Genomic DNA, 17,174 nt, shown 5'->3' with positions numbered 1-17,174 from the left:
ACTTTCTCTGTCTGAGGAATAATGTTATTAACCGCTATCACAGACCTCTGTCTTCTTTCTCTGAACGGAAAAACTCAGGCTCTTCAGCCTTTCCTCACAGGGAAAGTGTTCCAACCTCTCAGTCATTCTGTCTGCTCTTTTGTGCATATTTCCCAGCTCTCTTGTATCCTTACTGAGATCAGTGGATCAGAACCGTGTATAGTATTCCAAATGTGTCTGCACTGCAGATCTATGCAATGGCATTACCGTACAGAACATGCTGTTTTCATTCCCTTTCCTAACAATCCTCAGTATAGAATTTGCCTTTCTCTCCACTGCCACAGATCGAGTTGCCATTTTTTATTGAAGTATCCACTGCAATTCCACTCACTGCCACTATTCCAGACCCCATCAGCGCGTTCCCAAGAAGTTGCCCGCTCGACCAGGTTGTTGTGTGATGTGGTGGGTCCCCAACCCCACATAAGAACGTAAGAAAGGCCATGCTGGATCAGACCAAGGCCCATCAAGTCCAGCGGTCTGTTCATACAGTGGCCAACCAGGTGAGAGATCCAGGTCTGAATCCTCACTGCTGTAGAAGCTTGCTGGGTGACATAAGAAATGCCATGCTGGATCAGACCAAGTTCCTGTGGCCAGCCAGGTGCCTCTAGGAAGCCCACAAACAAGATGACTGCAGCAGCTTTGTCCTGCCTGTGTTCCACGGCACCTAATATAATAGGCCTGCTCCTCTGATCCTGGAGAGAATAGGTATGCATCATGACTAGTATCCATTTTGACTAGTAGCCATGAATTGCCCTATCCTCCATGAACAGCATGGTGTAGTGGTTAAGAGCGGTGGTTTGGAGCAGTGGACTCTAATCTGGAGAACCAGGTTTGATTCCCCACTCCTCCACATGAGCGGCAGACGCTAATCTGGTAAACTGGACTGGTTTTCCCACTCCTACACATGAAGCCTGCTGGGTGACCTTAGCATAGTCTCCGCTCTCTTAGAGCTCTCTCAGCCCCACCTACCTCACAGGGTGTCTTTATGGGGAGGAGAAGAGAAGGTGATTGTAAGCTGGTTTGAGTCTCCTTTAAGTGGCAGAGAAAGTCAGCATATAAAAACCTCTTCTTCTTCTCCTCCGGATTGGCAGCTAAGAATGAGGCTCCCTTATCGCTATCACCGCTCGAAAATCGAATCTGCTGTAACTCTGATAGCTCCCCCAGCTAGAAGGGAACCAAAATCATATGCACACACCGAAAGAAGAGCCCCTGGTCACTTGCCTCCATCCGCTTATTTTTTATATCTGACCTTAGCAGCCAATTTCCCCTTGCTCCTCTCCCAGGGAAAATCAGCTCCTAAAAAAAACCAGGGAAGGGAAGCTGCTAGAGACAGAGGTGACCCCAGCTTTTGCTGGGGGGGGGGGGCTGTAAGAATGATGAAATAAATAAATAGATAGATAAGCGGATATAAATAAAGGACAGAGAAAGTTGGTCAGCAGTTCCAATTGGTAGCAGACAGAACTGGGCTTGGTTGCATATGAAGCCCGTCCCATGTGGCCCAGAGCTCAACAGTTTCCACCAAGCAGTTGAGGCAACATAGAAATTCTGTCTGCGATACTTGACCGGCAAGGCCTCCTGCACACAGACACATTTCTGCTTGATTCCTGTCACTGGAGTGGCCCCATGTCATGAAATTTAGCCTTCGTGTCACATTGACCCACAAAAAACATTGGCTTGGGGTTCCAGGGCGTCTATGAACTCATCCCACGTCAGCGCATTGGAGGAAGCGAGATTATCACCCGTGCCCTAACCTTCTGCCAGAGATTTCTGTCCGTTTTTCTCAAGCTGCATTTTCTCTCCACTGAACTGTCTAATTAGTGGGATTTAAAGTCACGATGAGTCACCCAATCTTGATGGAAAGCAGCCAGCGTTGCATCTCTCCAGCCTGACGTCCCCAGATCCTCAGAGATGCAGGGAAAGAAACTAATTTCTATCAAGTGCAGGGGGGCGGGGGAGGAGAGCACTGGACAAGACAGATTCCCAGCTGACCCGTCTTTTCAAATGTAATAAGCTCTCCCAGCTCTCCAAAGAGCTGACCTTCATAACACGCTCATGCAAGAGAATCAACCTCTCCCCTTTCCTGCCTTTTATACCGAATGACTTTTTCCATCTCCTATTAGTTTAATATCTGTGCATTTAAATATACATCGCCTCTCCCCACCAAGAACTGGATTTAGCCAGCTCGACAACCCATAAAGCCCCACCACGCTGATTTTATCTTTTCTCCTGCTAAGATATGATTGCAAAAACTCCAAGGGTTCATTAGTGGCTTGATAATCCCTCTAGATTTATTAGCTTAAATGGCTCCTCTCCCATCTCTCTTCCTCATTTAAATATTACTAATTTCCTTAAATTTCTCTTCCATCTGCTCAGGTTTTCAGCCAGCTTCCCCTTCTTTCTTTAATGAACCCTGTCAGAAGCGCAGGAAGTCTGAGGCGGGCCTAGACGTTTCAATGAATTGATCTATAAAGCAGAGTGGAATTGGTAGAGCTTGGACTGGCAGCCTCACAAGGGCATCAAACATTTAATAGGGAGCAGAGCAGAAAACGTTGCCCACAGAAGCATGTAACTGACATAATTAACGCCAGCTCTGCATGCGCTCAGAGGATGTTTGCCTCAAGCTGGGAATGACTGTTTGCTTTGAAAGCAGCTCTGTGTACATGCCCCCGCAATAAATAACATTCTTCAAACCAAGAACAACTGCTTGACTTGCAAAAGTGCTGTGTCTATATGACCCCCCCCCAGGGTTTCCAGGTTCCCCAGCCACTGGCTAGGGTTGCCAACCTCCAGGTACTAGCTGGAGATCTTCTGCTATTACAACTGATCTCCAGCTGATAGACATCAGTTCCCCTGGAAAAAATGGCCGCTTTGGCAATTGAACTCTATGGCATTCAAATCCCTCCCCTCCCCAAACCCCACCCTCCTCAGGCTCTGCCCCAAAAACATCCCACCAGTGGTGAAGAGGGACCTGGCAACCTTATCAGACACCCATTTACTAAGGCAGGTTTTGGGCTGATGGACTCTCACCTGCCTTGGCTGAGATGGGATGGGCTAGGCGATTAACCAGAGGTGCCATCCAAACCAATGGTGCGATTAACCAGAGGTGCCATCCAAACCAATGGTGCGCTGTAATTTCAATGAATAAATATTTATGTTGTGTATGTGTGTGTGTTTGTGTGTGTGCATGCCTACACACGCCAGGAAGGAGCGGAGAGCGTGCTGTGTGTTTGGGTGGGCTGGAGACAGAAACAGATGGAAGAAAGCGGGGAAGAACAGTAATCAAAAGTTAGGGGAATGGAATAGATGGAATCCTGGAAGCCAGGGGCGCGGGAGGAGGAATGAAGAGACCGATTAATGAAGAAGAAAGATCCCAGCATGGCTGTTTCCCTGGTGGTCACCCCTCTGACGACTTTGGGTCTTTGAATTATGCATGTCGTTTCCAAACATCAGATGTCGCCTCGCTCCCCTGCCCGCGCTTTCAAATTCGAGATAAAACAGGTCCCTGAAAATGCAGACAAAACACGGGGAAATGCAGGGGGAGAGCGAGGCGACATCTGATGGTTGGAAATGGCATGCATAATCAAAACGAAGACCCGAAGTCATTGGAAGGGTGACGGCAAGGGAAACAGTCATGCATAAAAGGCCTAAATGACAAATTAGAAATTTCTTAGCTACAACCACCTAAAGCGCAGTATTCCCTAATCACACCAGGGAAGAAATTTCAATTAACCTACAAAATCAGGAGGGGTAGAACCAGCTTGCCTTACAGGGGAGGGAATCTCCTATTCTTGGCATCACCACTGAAAAAGCCCTGCCGTATGTGGCTTCCGGCTGAGCCTCTAACAACACTGGCATACAAAGCAGAACGCCGCCCTTCAAGCATCCTGATACTGTAGTTTCTTGCTTCACTGCAGCTTCCAAGGGCTTCAGTATCCAGACCAGGAGACTCCTGGTTCACATGCCAATCCTGACCTTGCCGGCTTGCAAATTGTGACCTCATTGTGGCATGGCTCTGATGTTCGTGCATAGCAGTTCATGTGGAGGGTGACACACAATGGTTTTACCATGCACCGAAAATATGTTATAACCACTCCAGACTCTTAGACTACTTTATGACTATGAGATGTTGACAATTTTATGTATGGCTGAAATATAACATCTCCTCATTTAAGAGGGAAATACACACGGGGATTCGTTTCCCATTTGTATGGAAGCCTAAAACAGATGAGGAAGTCCTGCAGTTTTATATATATTAATTGTTATCCTGCAAACACAACATACCTACAGCCATAAAGAGTTTTAGAAAGTTATGTACATTTTTAGTCTGGAATTGTGATTGTTTTGACCACTGAAGATGGCCATTTGGCCAAAACATGTTTGGTCAAAGTCTAATTTTGTGATTTTATTTATATTTCTGTGCATTCCTGAGATGCCGGTTAAAAGCCCCATTGAAAACAGCAAGGCTGCGCCTGCTAAAAAACAGGCGCAGCAACACCATCCTGGCTGCTGGCGTCCGGGGCCGGAAGGGCATGGGGAGCTGCCTAACAGCAGCTCCACACCCCCCAGCCCGCCCTGGGAATGCCCCACCACGCTGGCACAGCAATTCTCCATCGTGGCCTGAGCCACGGAGAGACCGCTCCAGTGGAGGGGTGAGGCACAGCTCCGCAGCGCTCGGGCGCTGACGGAACTGCCCTCGCCGCCAGCATAAGTGCGTCTTGTTGCTTGATTAGATGCACTTACGCTGGCGGCGAGGTTACGCCGTCTCCTAAGAGGACTCGCCCCCCCCCCTCAGGAATGCACGGTTTGTGTTGTAGGTTTACATGAGCCTGTTGGTTTGATAGGCTATTGCAGGGCCTTATATACGTTATTGAATTTAGCCTGTATTTTATATTAACACAACCTTTATATTGTATAACTTTTGCCCTTGGATGTTGGTTTTTTTCTTGACCTTTGGGTACTTAATTCTGTTGCTTTTAGGGTTAAGTCTTTTCCCCCGTTGTTGTTGGTGGACACACAGAAAATGACCAGCGCAAACCAATCTTTCATGTACAGGGGCAGGGGAGGCAAAAATTCCAAGCCTGTGGAAACTAACACGAAACCACCCAGATGGACACGAACACTCTGTTTAATGACTTTGAAGCACAGCAGATAAAACTGCCAAGAAAAGATGTTTAAAAATCATTTATACGATGTAATGGAGCTATTGAGAAACGATCAGTAGAGACCCACACGAAGATTTGCAAACGCGGAGGATTTGCCAATGGCAGGGGAAATTTCTCACGAAAGTTAATTTCCAAAGGAGCAGGAAGAAATTTGATTCAGCGCCTTCCCAAAGCCAAACTTGAATTACACCATTAGAAAGCTAATGTCAATTTTGAGAAGCCAGAAAGGGAACTATAGCTAATTCCCCTTTATTAACTTCCCCCACCTACACAAGATGGAGATCACCCTCCCATTACAAAAAAAAAGCAGACAGCCCCAGCTCCTACGTGTGCTGAAAGGGAGGCAGCTTTGCCAAGGTAAAAGGAAGCTCAGAACACACTTGAAATCTCTACAAGAGAGGGGTTCACACCAAATGGCCCTCTTACAGGCAAAGCTGCAACTCAGAGCTGATTTGCAAAGTGCTGGGCAGAATGGAGCTTTCCTGTCTAGGGTTGCCCACTCCAGGTTGCAAAATCCTTGGAGATTTGGGAGGCGAAGCCTGGAGGAGATGGGGTTTGGGGAGGGAAGGGAAGGGACCTTAGTATAGGATTGCCAGGTCCCTCTTGGTCTTTGGTGGGGGGTAGGGGTCAGTTTGCCAGCTCCAGGTTGAGAAACTCCTAGAGATTTGGGGATGGGGCCTGGGGAGGACAGGGACATCAGTGGGTTACAATGCCACAGAGTCTACCTTCCAAAGCATCCATTTTCTCCAGGGGGAACTGATCTCTGGTCTGGAGATGAGCTGTAATTCTGGGGGATCCCCAGGTCCCACCTGGAGGCTGGCATCCCTACCTTAACAAGGTACAAAGCCATAGAGCCCACCAATCCCTTCAAAGTGGACTTTTGCTTCAAGGGAACTGTTATCTGTAGTCTGGAGATCAGTTGTAATTATGTAGGTCTCCAGACCTCACTTGGACATTGGCAACCCCATAACCGTACCCCTTCCCACTGCAGCCTACTGATATCCATAAAATTCTTCTCCTGAGGGCACAGGATTAGGGTTGCCAGGTCCCTCTTCCCCACCGACAGAAGGTTTTTGGGGTGTAGCCTGAGGAGAGCAGGGTTTGGGGAGGGGCGGGACTTCAGTGCCATAGAGTCCAATTGTCAAAGTAGTCATTTTCTCCAGGTGAACTGATCTCTATTGGTTGGAGATCAGTTGTAATAGCAGGAGATCTCTGGAGGTTGGCAACCCTACACAAGATGCCCTGAAGAATGTCATGAGGGGAAGTTTGCTGCGGGAAGTGGAAAAAGGGGTGTGCATTCAGTAAAGCCGACCTGAAAAAAAATGATGGTTTAAGCTGTAGCTGGCAATCCTGATCCTTAAAAAGCCAAAACTATTGGATTTTTTTCCTGGATCATTTTGGGATCCCCAGCTATAGCAGCAGAAAGGGAAGAAATCCCTAAAAAAAATTGATTTGGCACATTCACGCCAGGTTCCGCGGGGCTTTAAGCTAACCCCTCCCTTCAGCTCCATTGTAGCCTATGGGAAATCTTTCTGGGGCTCTGGAGGGCTGTTTTTTAAAGGTAGAGGCACCAAAATTTCAGCATATCTGCTGGTGACTCTCCTTAGAAGAACCCTCAACTTTGGTAAAGATTGGATCAGGGGGTCTAATTTTATGGGCCCAAATTTTTCCTTCATTGTTTCCAATGGAGGAGGGATGGGGCAGCTTCTCTGGGGGCCCATAAAATTGGACCGCATGACCCAATCTTTACGAAACTTAGGCATTCTTCTATGCTTAAAATCTGGTGCCTCTGCCTTTATAAACATCCCCCCAAGAGCCCCAGAAAGATTCCCCACAGGCTATAATAAAGCTGAATATTTTCAGATTCCCGGAAAAAAAACCCATACCAGTATGGGAATTTGGGACTATTTGGGAATCTCAAAAATTTTCGGGTCCAATATACCAGAATCCAAATTTTACTGAATGTTTTTCACAGTCCTAAGTGGAAACTGGTGGAGATTGCCAATTTATTCTGGATCCTGTCCATTATATCCACAGTGCCCCCGGCTTCTCACCTGAAACCATTGCAAGAATGTGGATCCTGCCAAGATTCCTCAACTTCTTTATGGCAAAGAGAATTAAGAGCCCCACAAACTTCAGAAGATGATATCTTTGACTTTCTCCCTGCAACCCTGCTAAGCAAGGAAGTTTGGGCCAGAGAAAGTTTGACTTTGCAACCCTGCTATGCAAGGAAGTTTGGGCCAGAAGCAAGGAAGTTTGGGCCAGGTCAGAAACAGCATACAAATATAAGAACAACTTTTATGGCTCAGACCAAGAGCCCGCACAGTCCGGCATTTAGACAGATGTCAGGCAGATGCCTCTGGGAAGTTCACAAGCAAGGCATTAAGACTAGAAATTTCCCATTGTTAGTCCCTGCAACTGGTATTCAGAGGTAGATTGCTTTTGAACATAGAGGCTCTATTTTGCTATAATGGCTATTAGCCATCGATAGCATTATCTTCCATGCATTTCTCTAATGGAAACGGAAGTACACACTGTAAATATTGCCTTGTTCACCTTTTGCATAGCATCACAATTTATTTATTTATTGCAACGAGTTCTAAAAAAATAATTGCCAGAAGACAAATAATTTTTGGCCACTACCAAAAATGATTATGAAAAACTGAGTAGTTCTTTGGCTCAGCTCTGAGTGAATTACACGGCTCTCATCTTGGCTATTTCACAACTGATCAAGCCATTTTTTAAAAAAAAATCACAAGTTGGCATCTCTAGAGACACCCCCAGATTTCTCTGCTCTCCCTCCCGTTTGGCGGCACTGACAGATGCGCCAGACACACCAGATATCCTGACAGCTCTAGCAGGTCACCTTTCATCAACAAAGCTCGTATGTGGGGGCGGAGGCAGCTGAGAAAATGTCTTACCAGATTAGTGAAGATATATGTGTAATAGGCCGACACCATTCCCAGTTCCGCTGCCTGCAAAGGAGAGAAGGAGAGGGGTTAGACAGACGCATGCAACAGTTTGCTACTGCAATGCAAGGACCTGCCTTTAATATCCTTTTTGCAGATACACGAATGCAACCTGGTTGGAAGACAATGCAGGCTTCTGCTAGAGGCACAATCCTTTTATTATTTATTTAATTTATTTTATTCATCTGTATCCTGCCATTCTCCCCAGTGTGGACCCGAAGTGGCTTTGGTTCCCCACTCCTCCACATGAGCGGCAGACTCTAATAAGGAGAACCGGGTTGGTTTCCCACTCTTCCACATGCAACCTGCTGGGCTAGACACAGTTTTCTCTGAACTCTCACAGTCCCGCCTACCTCAGGGGGGTATCTGTTGTGGGGAGGGAAAGTGATTGTAAACCAATGTGAATCTTCCTTAACTGGTAGAGAAAGTCGGCATATAAAAAACAACTCTTCTTCTTCTTCTTCTTCTCTTTCTCCTTCTCCTTTCTTCTTCTATCGTTCTCCTCTCCTCCATTTTATCCTCACAACAACTCTGTGAGGTGGGCTGGGCTGAGAGAGCTTGACTGGCCCAAGGTCACCCAGCGAACTTCCATGGAACAAATGAGAATTTCAACCTGGGTCCCCCAGATACTAGTCCAACAGTCTTAACCACTACACCACACTGCCTCTCATCCTTTTATCCTTTCATCCATACATCCATGTGAGGTGATCCCATTTTTTCACTTTCAGTCCAGCATGCATGTAAACCAAGAAGCATGAATGACCTAGGTCTATGAGACCATCTTAGTAAGTATGTCCAGGATATGGAGAGAGGGTTGCCAACCTCCAGGTGGGGCCTGGAGATCTCCTAGAATGACAATGGATCTTCAGATGACAGAGATCAGTTTTCCTGGAGAAGATGGCTGCTTGGGAAGATGGATTCTACAGAAATATGCCCACTGAGTCCCCCCCCCCACTCTCCCCAGGCTCCATCCCCCAAATCTCCAGGAATTTCCCAATCCAGTGTTGGCAACCTGATGATTACGGTTTTTTTTTAAATTTAACTGTGGTTTCTATCACAAGAACGATTCCTCCACCCTTTCCAAAAGAACTTTATTATTGCCTGAACAGTCAGGGAAACAAACCCCTAATAACTGGGCTAGCAGGGGCTCAGTATGTTCACAGGCCCCTCGAACAGTAGAACTTCCAGGTACCAACCTGGGATTTCTGCAACCCAGGATTAAATGGCTTTTCTTGGAAAGAAGAGCAGGATTGCCAACTGGGAAGCCACAGAAGCTGTCTTGAAATGACTGATTGTAATTGAGGCCTGTGTGTGTGCTCCTCTCTATTTAGAGGTTTGTCACCTGGATGGCTTTTTTTAGTTCTGCCACTACGCAAGGCAATAATTTTAAATGTGCTACACTTAAGTGAATTTGCATATGCAAATGAGCAGCACCTTCCCCCACAACTGGGATGAGATGGCAGTTCTGATCTGTTTTGCATTCTGCTTCTGTTCACCAGCTTTCCATTTTATTAGGAACTTGGGGACGGGGAGAGGGAGCACAAACAACCCATGTCTCCTCTTCAGGACTTCTGGTAAAATCACTCCAGTTTGATTGGACCTATGGTCCAATGGGTCCAGCATCCTCTTTGCAACAGGTCACAAGCTTAGCATGAAGGCAACACCCCTACCATGTTAGTTGTGCACAAGTGCCTATTATTCTGAGGTATGCTGCCTCTGAACATGGAAGTCCTATTTAGCCATTGAAGAAGAAGAGTTGGTTTTTATATGCCGACTTTCTCTACCACTTAAGGAAGACTCAAACCGGCATAGAATCACCTTTCCTTCCCCTCCCCACAACAGACACCCCGTGAGGTAGGTGGGGCTGAGAGAGCTCTAAGAGAGCTGTGACTAGCACAAGGTCGCCCAGCTGGCTTCATGTGGAGGAGTGGAGAAACAAATCCAGTTCACCAGATTAGCCTCTGCTGCTGACGTGGAGGAGTGGGGAATCAAACCCGGTTCGGTTCTCCAGATCAGAGTCCCCCATTCCCAACCAACACTCTTAATCACTATACCACGCTGGCTGTCAGATCTAACTGGCTATAAATTTTTCTAACCTCCTTTTGAAGCCATGGAAGTCCATGGCCAACATCAGACCTTTTGGCAGTGCGCTCCTTTACCCAGAGATGACAGGGATAAAACCTGCAAGCAAAGGATACATCAGCACTGAAGAGGTCTGGGGCCAAATGATCTAGCTGGGGTTCAGAAAGAGACTGCACTTCACATGTGGGCAAACTTAAGGTCTGGTTCACATCTTCTCTTGACAGCTGCAACATTGAACAGAGACGGGCATGTGCGAACAGGCCACCACAGATACGACACCACACATGACGTTTGTTTTGCTTTGTATCATTTCAAATGCCATGCTTGTCTGGGGTTTTCTGAAGCTGATGACGGAAGCTGTTGCTTGATGCAGTAATGCATGGATAACACCATCACCTAGCACCAACAACTGCTATCTTAAAATACAATGGTTTTACAGTGAGATCAGGTAACAAATTCAGCTGGAAGAAGAAGAAGAAGAAGAAGAAGAAGAAGAAGAAGAAGAAGAGTTAGTTTTTATACCTCACTTTACTCTACCTTCTCTTTAGCCATAAAAACAAAGAACCACTGTGAGTCCTATCTTCCTCCATAAATACGGGCTAATCCTCTCTTAAAGAAAAACAATACTTTTCTTAATTGCAAGTATTATGCACACCTTGCATAACGACAAATAATAAAGTTAGTGTGACACTGGAGATTCTTAAAAAAATAAAAATTGGTCAAAAAATGGGTGCCAAAATTAAGCATTTTTGGCAATCAAATGTTCAGGAGCTCAGTGAGACACTCAATAAGGCAGGAAATCAGCTGGCTGCTCTTTCTATGTATTGAGTAGACACGTCCAAAGATGAAGGTGTTTTGACAAAGAGTTCTGAACCTTATCAACCAAGTTATAGGTTCTCTCTACTCCTGTGGATTTAGTAGGTACTATATCATTAATTATTCAATGCGATTACTGTTGAATGATGAAATACAGAATCTTTTAAAATCTGTTGGCTTCAGCTAATAGCTAAAAATTCATCGCAAAAAGTGAAATAGCAGTAGTTAAGGTTTGGCTATTAAAGTTTGGGACATTTTTTGTGATTTACAATCCTGCAGGCATATCAGACGGCAACATATGACCTTTGCCTAGAATGCAATTTTATTGAATGTACTTAACATTATTTTTATACTGCCTCATAGCCAGCAATCTCAAACACCGCTAACAATACAATTGTTTTTACAAAATCTGTCAAGAGAAGTAAACGCAATGAAACCAGAAAAATCTCTACAAACAGCAGTGCAAGAATGTATTTTATTCTACATTTTATGTATGTTTGTAAGCCGCCTTGAGCTCCATGAAGAACGGCAGCTAATAAAGGTTTTAAATATACAAATAAAAATAAAGAAAATAAAAGAACAAATGCAATAGATTTCTAATTGTTGCTGTCCATGAAGTTGATCCGGCCTTGCCCACTTTGTTTTTGTGTATGTGTAATGTATATATTTAACAATAAAAATAAAAATATTAGCAGTAACCAATAGGGGCAGTGGATGCTTGAAACTGATGCCTTACTGACACATTTCATGGACTGTTTATCAAAGACCATAGAAGGGAATGTCCCTTCTCACACAGAACGGTTCTCTCTGTTAGATCTAAACTAGGCTGAAATTTTTGCATTGTCCACAGTTATCCCAAGACACTGAGCTGATATAACATCATCATAAAGGGACATTCAAAGATGGAAGGATAAGAATCTATTTGCATAAGGTTGACAAGTAGGATTGCCAGGTCTGGGTTGGGAAATTCCTAGAAATTTGGGGGTAGAGTCTGTGGAGGGTGGGGTTTGGGGAGGGATCTCAGTCAACCCTCCAAAGCAGCCATCTTCTGCAGTGGAACTGATCTCTGTTGCCTGGTAATTCCAGGATATCTCCAGCCACCACCTGGAAACTGGCAACCCTAACGGACCAGCAATGTAATTCCTATTAGGGAAGTAAAGTCAGCTCATTTGGAGGAACGCCTGACTTTAAGAATGGAACCACCCAACAAAGGTCAGTGTTTGGGTGGCGTGAACCCAGAAATATTGACATCAAGGCCAGGAGAGCAGGAACCAATGGGCTGCTTGCAACGGTGGCACTGGCACAGAGGCTTGCGTGGGATCTCAGAGAATATTCACTACGCCAGAAGGTCCTCAAAGAGCACAGACCCAGCCCTATGAGGAAAGGCTGAGGGAGTTGGGAATGTTTAGTCTGGAGAAGAGGAAGTTGAGAGGGGGACATGATCGCTCTCTTTAAGTATTTGAAAGGCTGTCACCTATAGGAGGGAAGGGAGCTGTTCCTGTTAGCAGCAGAGGATAGGATTCGCAATAATGGGTTTAAATTATGGGCGGAAAAGTACCGGCTGGACATTAGGAATTTTTTTTTTTTACAGTGAGAGTAGTTTAGCAGTGGGATCAGCTACCTAGGGAGGTGGTGAGCTCCCCTTCACCTGCAGTCTTTAAGCAGAGGCTGGACAATGCAGGATGCTCTAGGCTGATCCTGCATTGAGCAGGCGGTTGGTCTAGATGGCCTGTATGGCCCCTTCCAACTCTATGATTCTATGAGACTTGTATTCTGCAGCTACTCTCCACACGTAGGTGTAGAGCCAGGGCAGGAGGCTCCCAGTCAGAGTCTTGGCTGATCCTGACCCAGGGCAGAGGCAATACAAACCCTGCCCATTCTGTGGCAATCCATCCATCCAGCCTGCTCCAGTCTCTCTCTGCCAAACCCACTTGCTGCTGCCTCTCATCTTCCCTGTAAAATTCTGCACCTGGCCTTTAGCTAGGGACAGGCAGGCACATCTGTTTTCCCAGCAGCCTACTTTGAAGTCTGAAGCTTTCCATTCCAAGGGCAAAAAATCAAAAGAATGCCACAAATTATTTTTTTCCCATCCCTGGCCTTTCGACACATAAACACTGGCAGGTGGGATAGGCAGGATGGGGCTGTCAATAAAGGGAGCAAGTATGCAACTCCGGCACCATATGGGTAAGGACGTGAAGTGAGAGGCAACTTTGGCAGATTCATTGTCTGAGGGTTGGCAGTGCTGGAAAAGAGAGCCTAGTTAGAGCTCCATAAATCAAAGGTGGTCTTTTGATCGTGCTTGCTAAGGAGTGTGGGGAGGTGATGGGGCAGGAGCAAGAAACTGTTGCGTTCAGAGATAAAATGCAGGCCATTTGGTCATCGGAGCTCATCCTTCATCGGGAGATGAGACCAGACCAAGGGAGAGGGACAATATATGTGTCAGGAGCTCAAGCTGTGTCGTCTCCACATGGCAGAGTCAGGAAGAGAAATGATGTGTGTTGGAAGAAGAAGAGTCGGTTTTTAAGCGGTAGAGAAAGTTGGCATATAAAAACCAACTCTTCTTCTTAATAAATGCCACTTGGTCAGGCAGGGCCATGCCTTGCCAGCCCAGATCGAGAGTGGGGCGGGGGCTGCCTTGACTGGCTCGTAAGCCAGGTAAGAGCTCTCAAGGGGCCGGATCTGGCCTACAGGCCTTGTGTTTGACACCCCTGTTTTAAACTGTCCCAGGGAAGAAAATCACCCCTGTGAAAAATAAGAGATTGCTTAATGGATGCTTATAGCTGTTTTATAGCATCACATATTCTAGGTAACAAGTGCAGAAGGGGAGCTATATCTCTGTTGCATCTGAAATGTCTTGTAGCACCATAAAGACTAACACATTTTTATTCTAGCCTGAGCCCCGTGGTACACAGTGGTAAGCTGCAGTACTGCAGTCGAAAGCTCTGCTCACGACCTGAGTTCGATCCCGACGGAAGTCGGTTTCAGGTAGCCGGCTCAAGGTTGACTCAGCCTTCCGTCCTTCCCAGGTTGGTAACATGAGTACCCAGCTTGCTGGGGGTAAAGGGAAGATGACTGGGGAGGGCAATGGGAAAACACCCCGTAAACACAGTCTGCCTAGTAAACATCGGGATGCGATGTCACCCCATGGATCAGTAATGACCCGGTGCTTGCGCAGGGGACTACCTTTTCCTTTTTAAGCTTTCATAGACTAGAGCTGACGTCATCAGATGCATGTTCCAGGACTGATTTTCGGCCCTGGAAATTGACCTTCCTGGGTTAAGTTCTGGCTCACAGTAGCCGATACTCGCTTCCCACTCTGTTGAATCTGGGACTTTGCAAGAAGTTGCTTTATGCTCTTTGCCACCTCCCATCTTTGCCAAGTTTGTCTGCCACCTTTGATCTCCCAGCTGCAAGTGCTGGAAACTCCAATCCTGAGAAGTTGCAAGTTCAAAAAGGAGACGAAACGTCATCCTGTATACACATTTCTAGCTCATATCCCCCGCCCAATCTCCTGCTTAAATGTACTGCATTCAGTCATATACGGATGCAGCCTTCCAAAAAGGAAGAGAAATCCTTTCAATCCTTGACATCTTTATGTCGGTCACAGCAGGAGAATACCCCAGGGAGAGGAAGGGAAGAGAGGAACGGGTGTCAAAAGAGCCGCTGGTTGTGTAGCTGTGCATCGTCGCCATGGCAACAGGCTGAAGGGGATAGCCCTCAATACTGAGAGAATTCATTCAAATCCTTTATTAACTCAATGGCGAGAGAGGCAGAGACAGGGAGAAATACCATGCTGTGACTTTGGTTTCTCCACACCACACAACGGGCCGACGATTTTCAATAAACACGAAAGGTCAGATTTATCTCTTAAAAATGCACACACACCCAGCAGCAGCTTTGGTAACATTAGGATGAGTAATTAAAGCAGCCGCCCGATGAGTCGTGTTAACATCCTGAAGATCTGTCTGATATCTCTGAGAACTGGACCGCCTCTGTTTGCAGCCGTGTTTGGACCTTGGCCTGTGCACCAAAGAACAGCCGATCTGTACCCACGAGGATTAAGAACGGGAGGAAATTTTGCACAGATGCAAACTCCGCCACTCTGGTTCAGCGTGCTCAGGGGGCCAGAGTTTCTATAAACAGATACATTTTTTACTTTCCCCAGTCAACCCAATTCACCTTCGCGCCCCATGAGAAAAGCAAGCATTCATCACTGTTAGAGAACCGCTCACAGACCCATCGAAGGTGTTCCAGGAGAACCCTTCCTCCAGTACTAGTGGGCCAAACTACCACTGGTCTTTTTAATTCTCATAGGTCGTTTATGCATGGGAGTTTTCCCTGAGGTTCGTTGCTCGCTGGACCCACACTTTCCTGTTGGGAATCTGTGCACCAGCAGTCTCCAAGCTCAAATCAAGTCCCCACCCCTTTAAATGCTGCTTTGTTATTGGCTTACTTGTAGTGCTTACTGTGAGAGAAAATCCCCCCAACCCAATTGCCACATAAAAAAGCATTTTAAGAACAACAACAACCAAACAGAGCAAACTGAAAGGAAAGGGGGGGGGGAATCCAAGCCTCGGTTTTAAAAAAGCTTTTCTTTTGCTCAGAAAGAGCTCCAAGGAAGCAGGAAGCAGCAAGTATTTAAATCCCCGCCTCTGTCCATGCTTCTTTGTAACTGGCTGTGAGCGAAACCAAGCTTGCATGTCCTGCACTTTGCCTTCTGCATGGGGATTTCACCAGGGCTTTGCTCAGGGAAGAAGGAAGAGTCAGGTTAACAGAAGAATGGGAAGACCCGGACACTGCGAGGGCTGGGCATGAGGTCATCTCTAATGGACGGAAAACTCATGCATAACACAAAGGACAACCGATTTAGATCGGGGGCAATGTGAGTGAAAGTACCCATGCATAAAGGACCATAGAAACAACTACAGATCAGGGAGTCTGTCTGGTGCAGCACACCCCTATTTCCTTTATGTGCAAAGTGTTCTGAAGACTCACAATATGTAGCTGGATACTACACTATCTCCTAACCAGAGACTATGAGGTTTGCAGTTTGAGCCCTAGGACCCCAGATGAATTGTTTTGAAACACAACTGGATTTTGCATGCTGGCACACTACAGCGAACTCTGGCCTGTTCCCTTCAGCATTCTGGGCGACAGACAAATCTCACCGCAACACAATCCTACGCTTATTAAACGACTTGTCTGTGCTCCCAGTGAGGTGATGAGGCTGCAGATCCAAACTGTTGTTCATAAATTGTTAATATTGTTTCCTTTTCTAATAGACTGACCGGGAAGACTGCCAAAAAGTTAAATCCAAAGAGGGCTCAGTGTTCAGACTCTCATATAAACGCTGGGAAAAGAAAGAGGGGAATAAAACCAAACATTTAAGGAAATTAATTAAACACAAGGAAACAAAACAAAACAAAAATGATCAGCCACATATGTAGAGGAAAACTGAGAATGGCAAATGTTGTTATCTTGTTGGTTAAAATACATGAAGCCATATGTGGACTACGAATGACATTAATGGTTCATTGATACATCCCCCACAAATCTGTCTAAACTTTTTTTCTAAGGGCATCAAAGCCATTGACTATCACTGCATCTCATGGAAGTGAATTCCATAATTTAATTCGTAGAGGAATACTTCTATTTTTTTAATCAATCCCAAACTACCACCAGAGAGAAAGTGGCATGGATGGACTCTATAAAGGAAGCCACAGCCTTCAATTTGCAAGACCTGAGCAAGGCTGTTAAAGATAGGACGTTCTGGAGGACATTGAGTCATAGGGTCGGAAGTAGGGCTGTTGATTCGGTTCGGTCCGAACCGAAAAACAGCCGAATTTCCTGCAATTCGGCGGTTTTTCGGTTCAGACGAACCGAACTCAAAAAGGGGGGGAAACCGGGGAGCCGAATTGACCGAGTTCGGGGTGTTCCCGAATAAATTCGGTGAATTTGGCCCCTTTAAACAGATCTGCACCTTCCAGCTGGGAGGCGCAGATCTGTTTAAAGGCCCCCCTGCGCACCTTCAGGGAATCCCCCTGAAGGCGCGCGGGGGGCCGAATTTTCCCCCGAACTTCGGATCCCCCCGAATTTCCGGGGATCC

At 46.2% G+C, this 17,174-nt stretch overlaps 1 protein-coding gene across 1 annotated transcript in view; it reads right to left on the bottom strand.

The window, feature by feature from the left end:
- GRIK4 (glutamate ionotropic receptor kainate type subunit 4) overlaps nucleotides 1–17,174 on the bottom strand; it is a 433,443-nt gene that overhangs the window by 111,344 nt on the left and 304,925 nt on the right. The window contains 1 exon segment of the mRNA XM_056860247.1: nucleotides 8,123–8,176. Coding sequence (XP_056716225.1) covers nucleotides 8,123–8,176 — 54 coding nt within the window.

The sequence above is a fragment of the Euleptes europaea genome, chromosome 14, assembly GCF_029931775.1.
Source record: "Euleptes europaea isolate rEulEur1 chromosome 14, rEulEur1.hap1, whole genome shotgun sequence".
In the NCBI taxonomy this organism is placed as follows: domain Eukaryota; kingdom Metazoa; phylum Chordata; class Lepidosauria; order Squamata; family Sphaerodactylidae; genus Euleptes; species Euleptes europaea.
The sequence above is the reverse complement of the archived record's forward strand: the minus strand, read 5'-3'. Positions and strand labels throughout refer to the sequence as shown.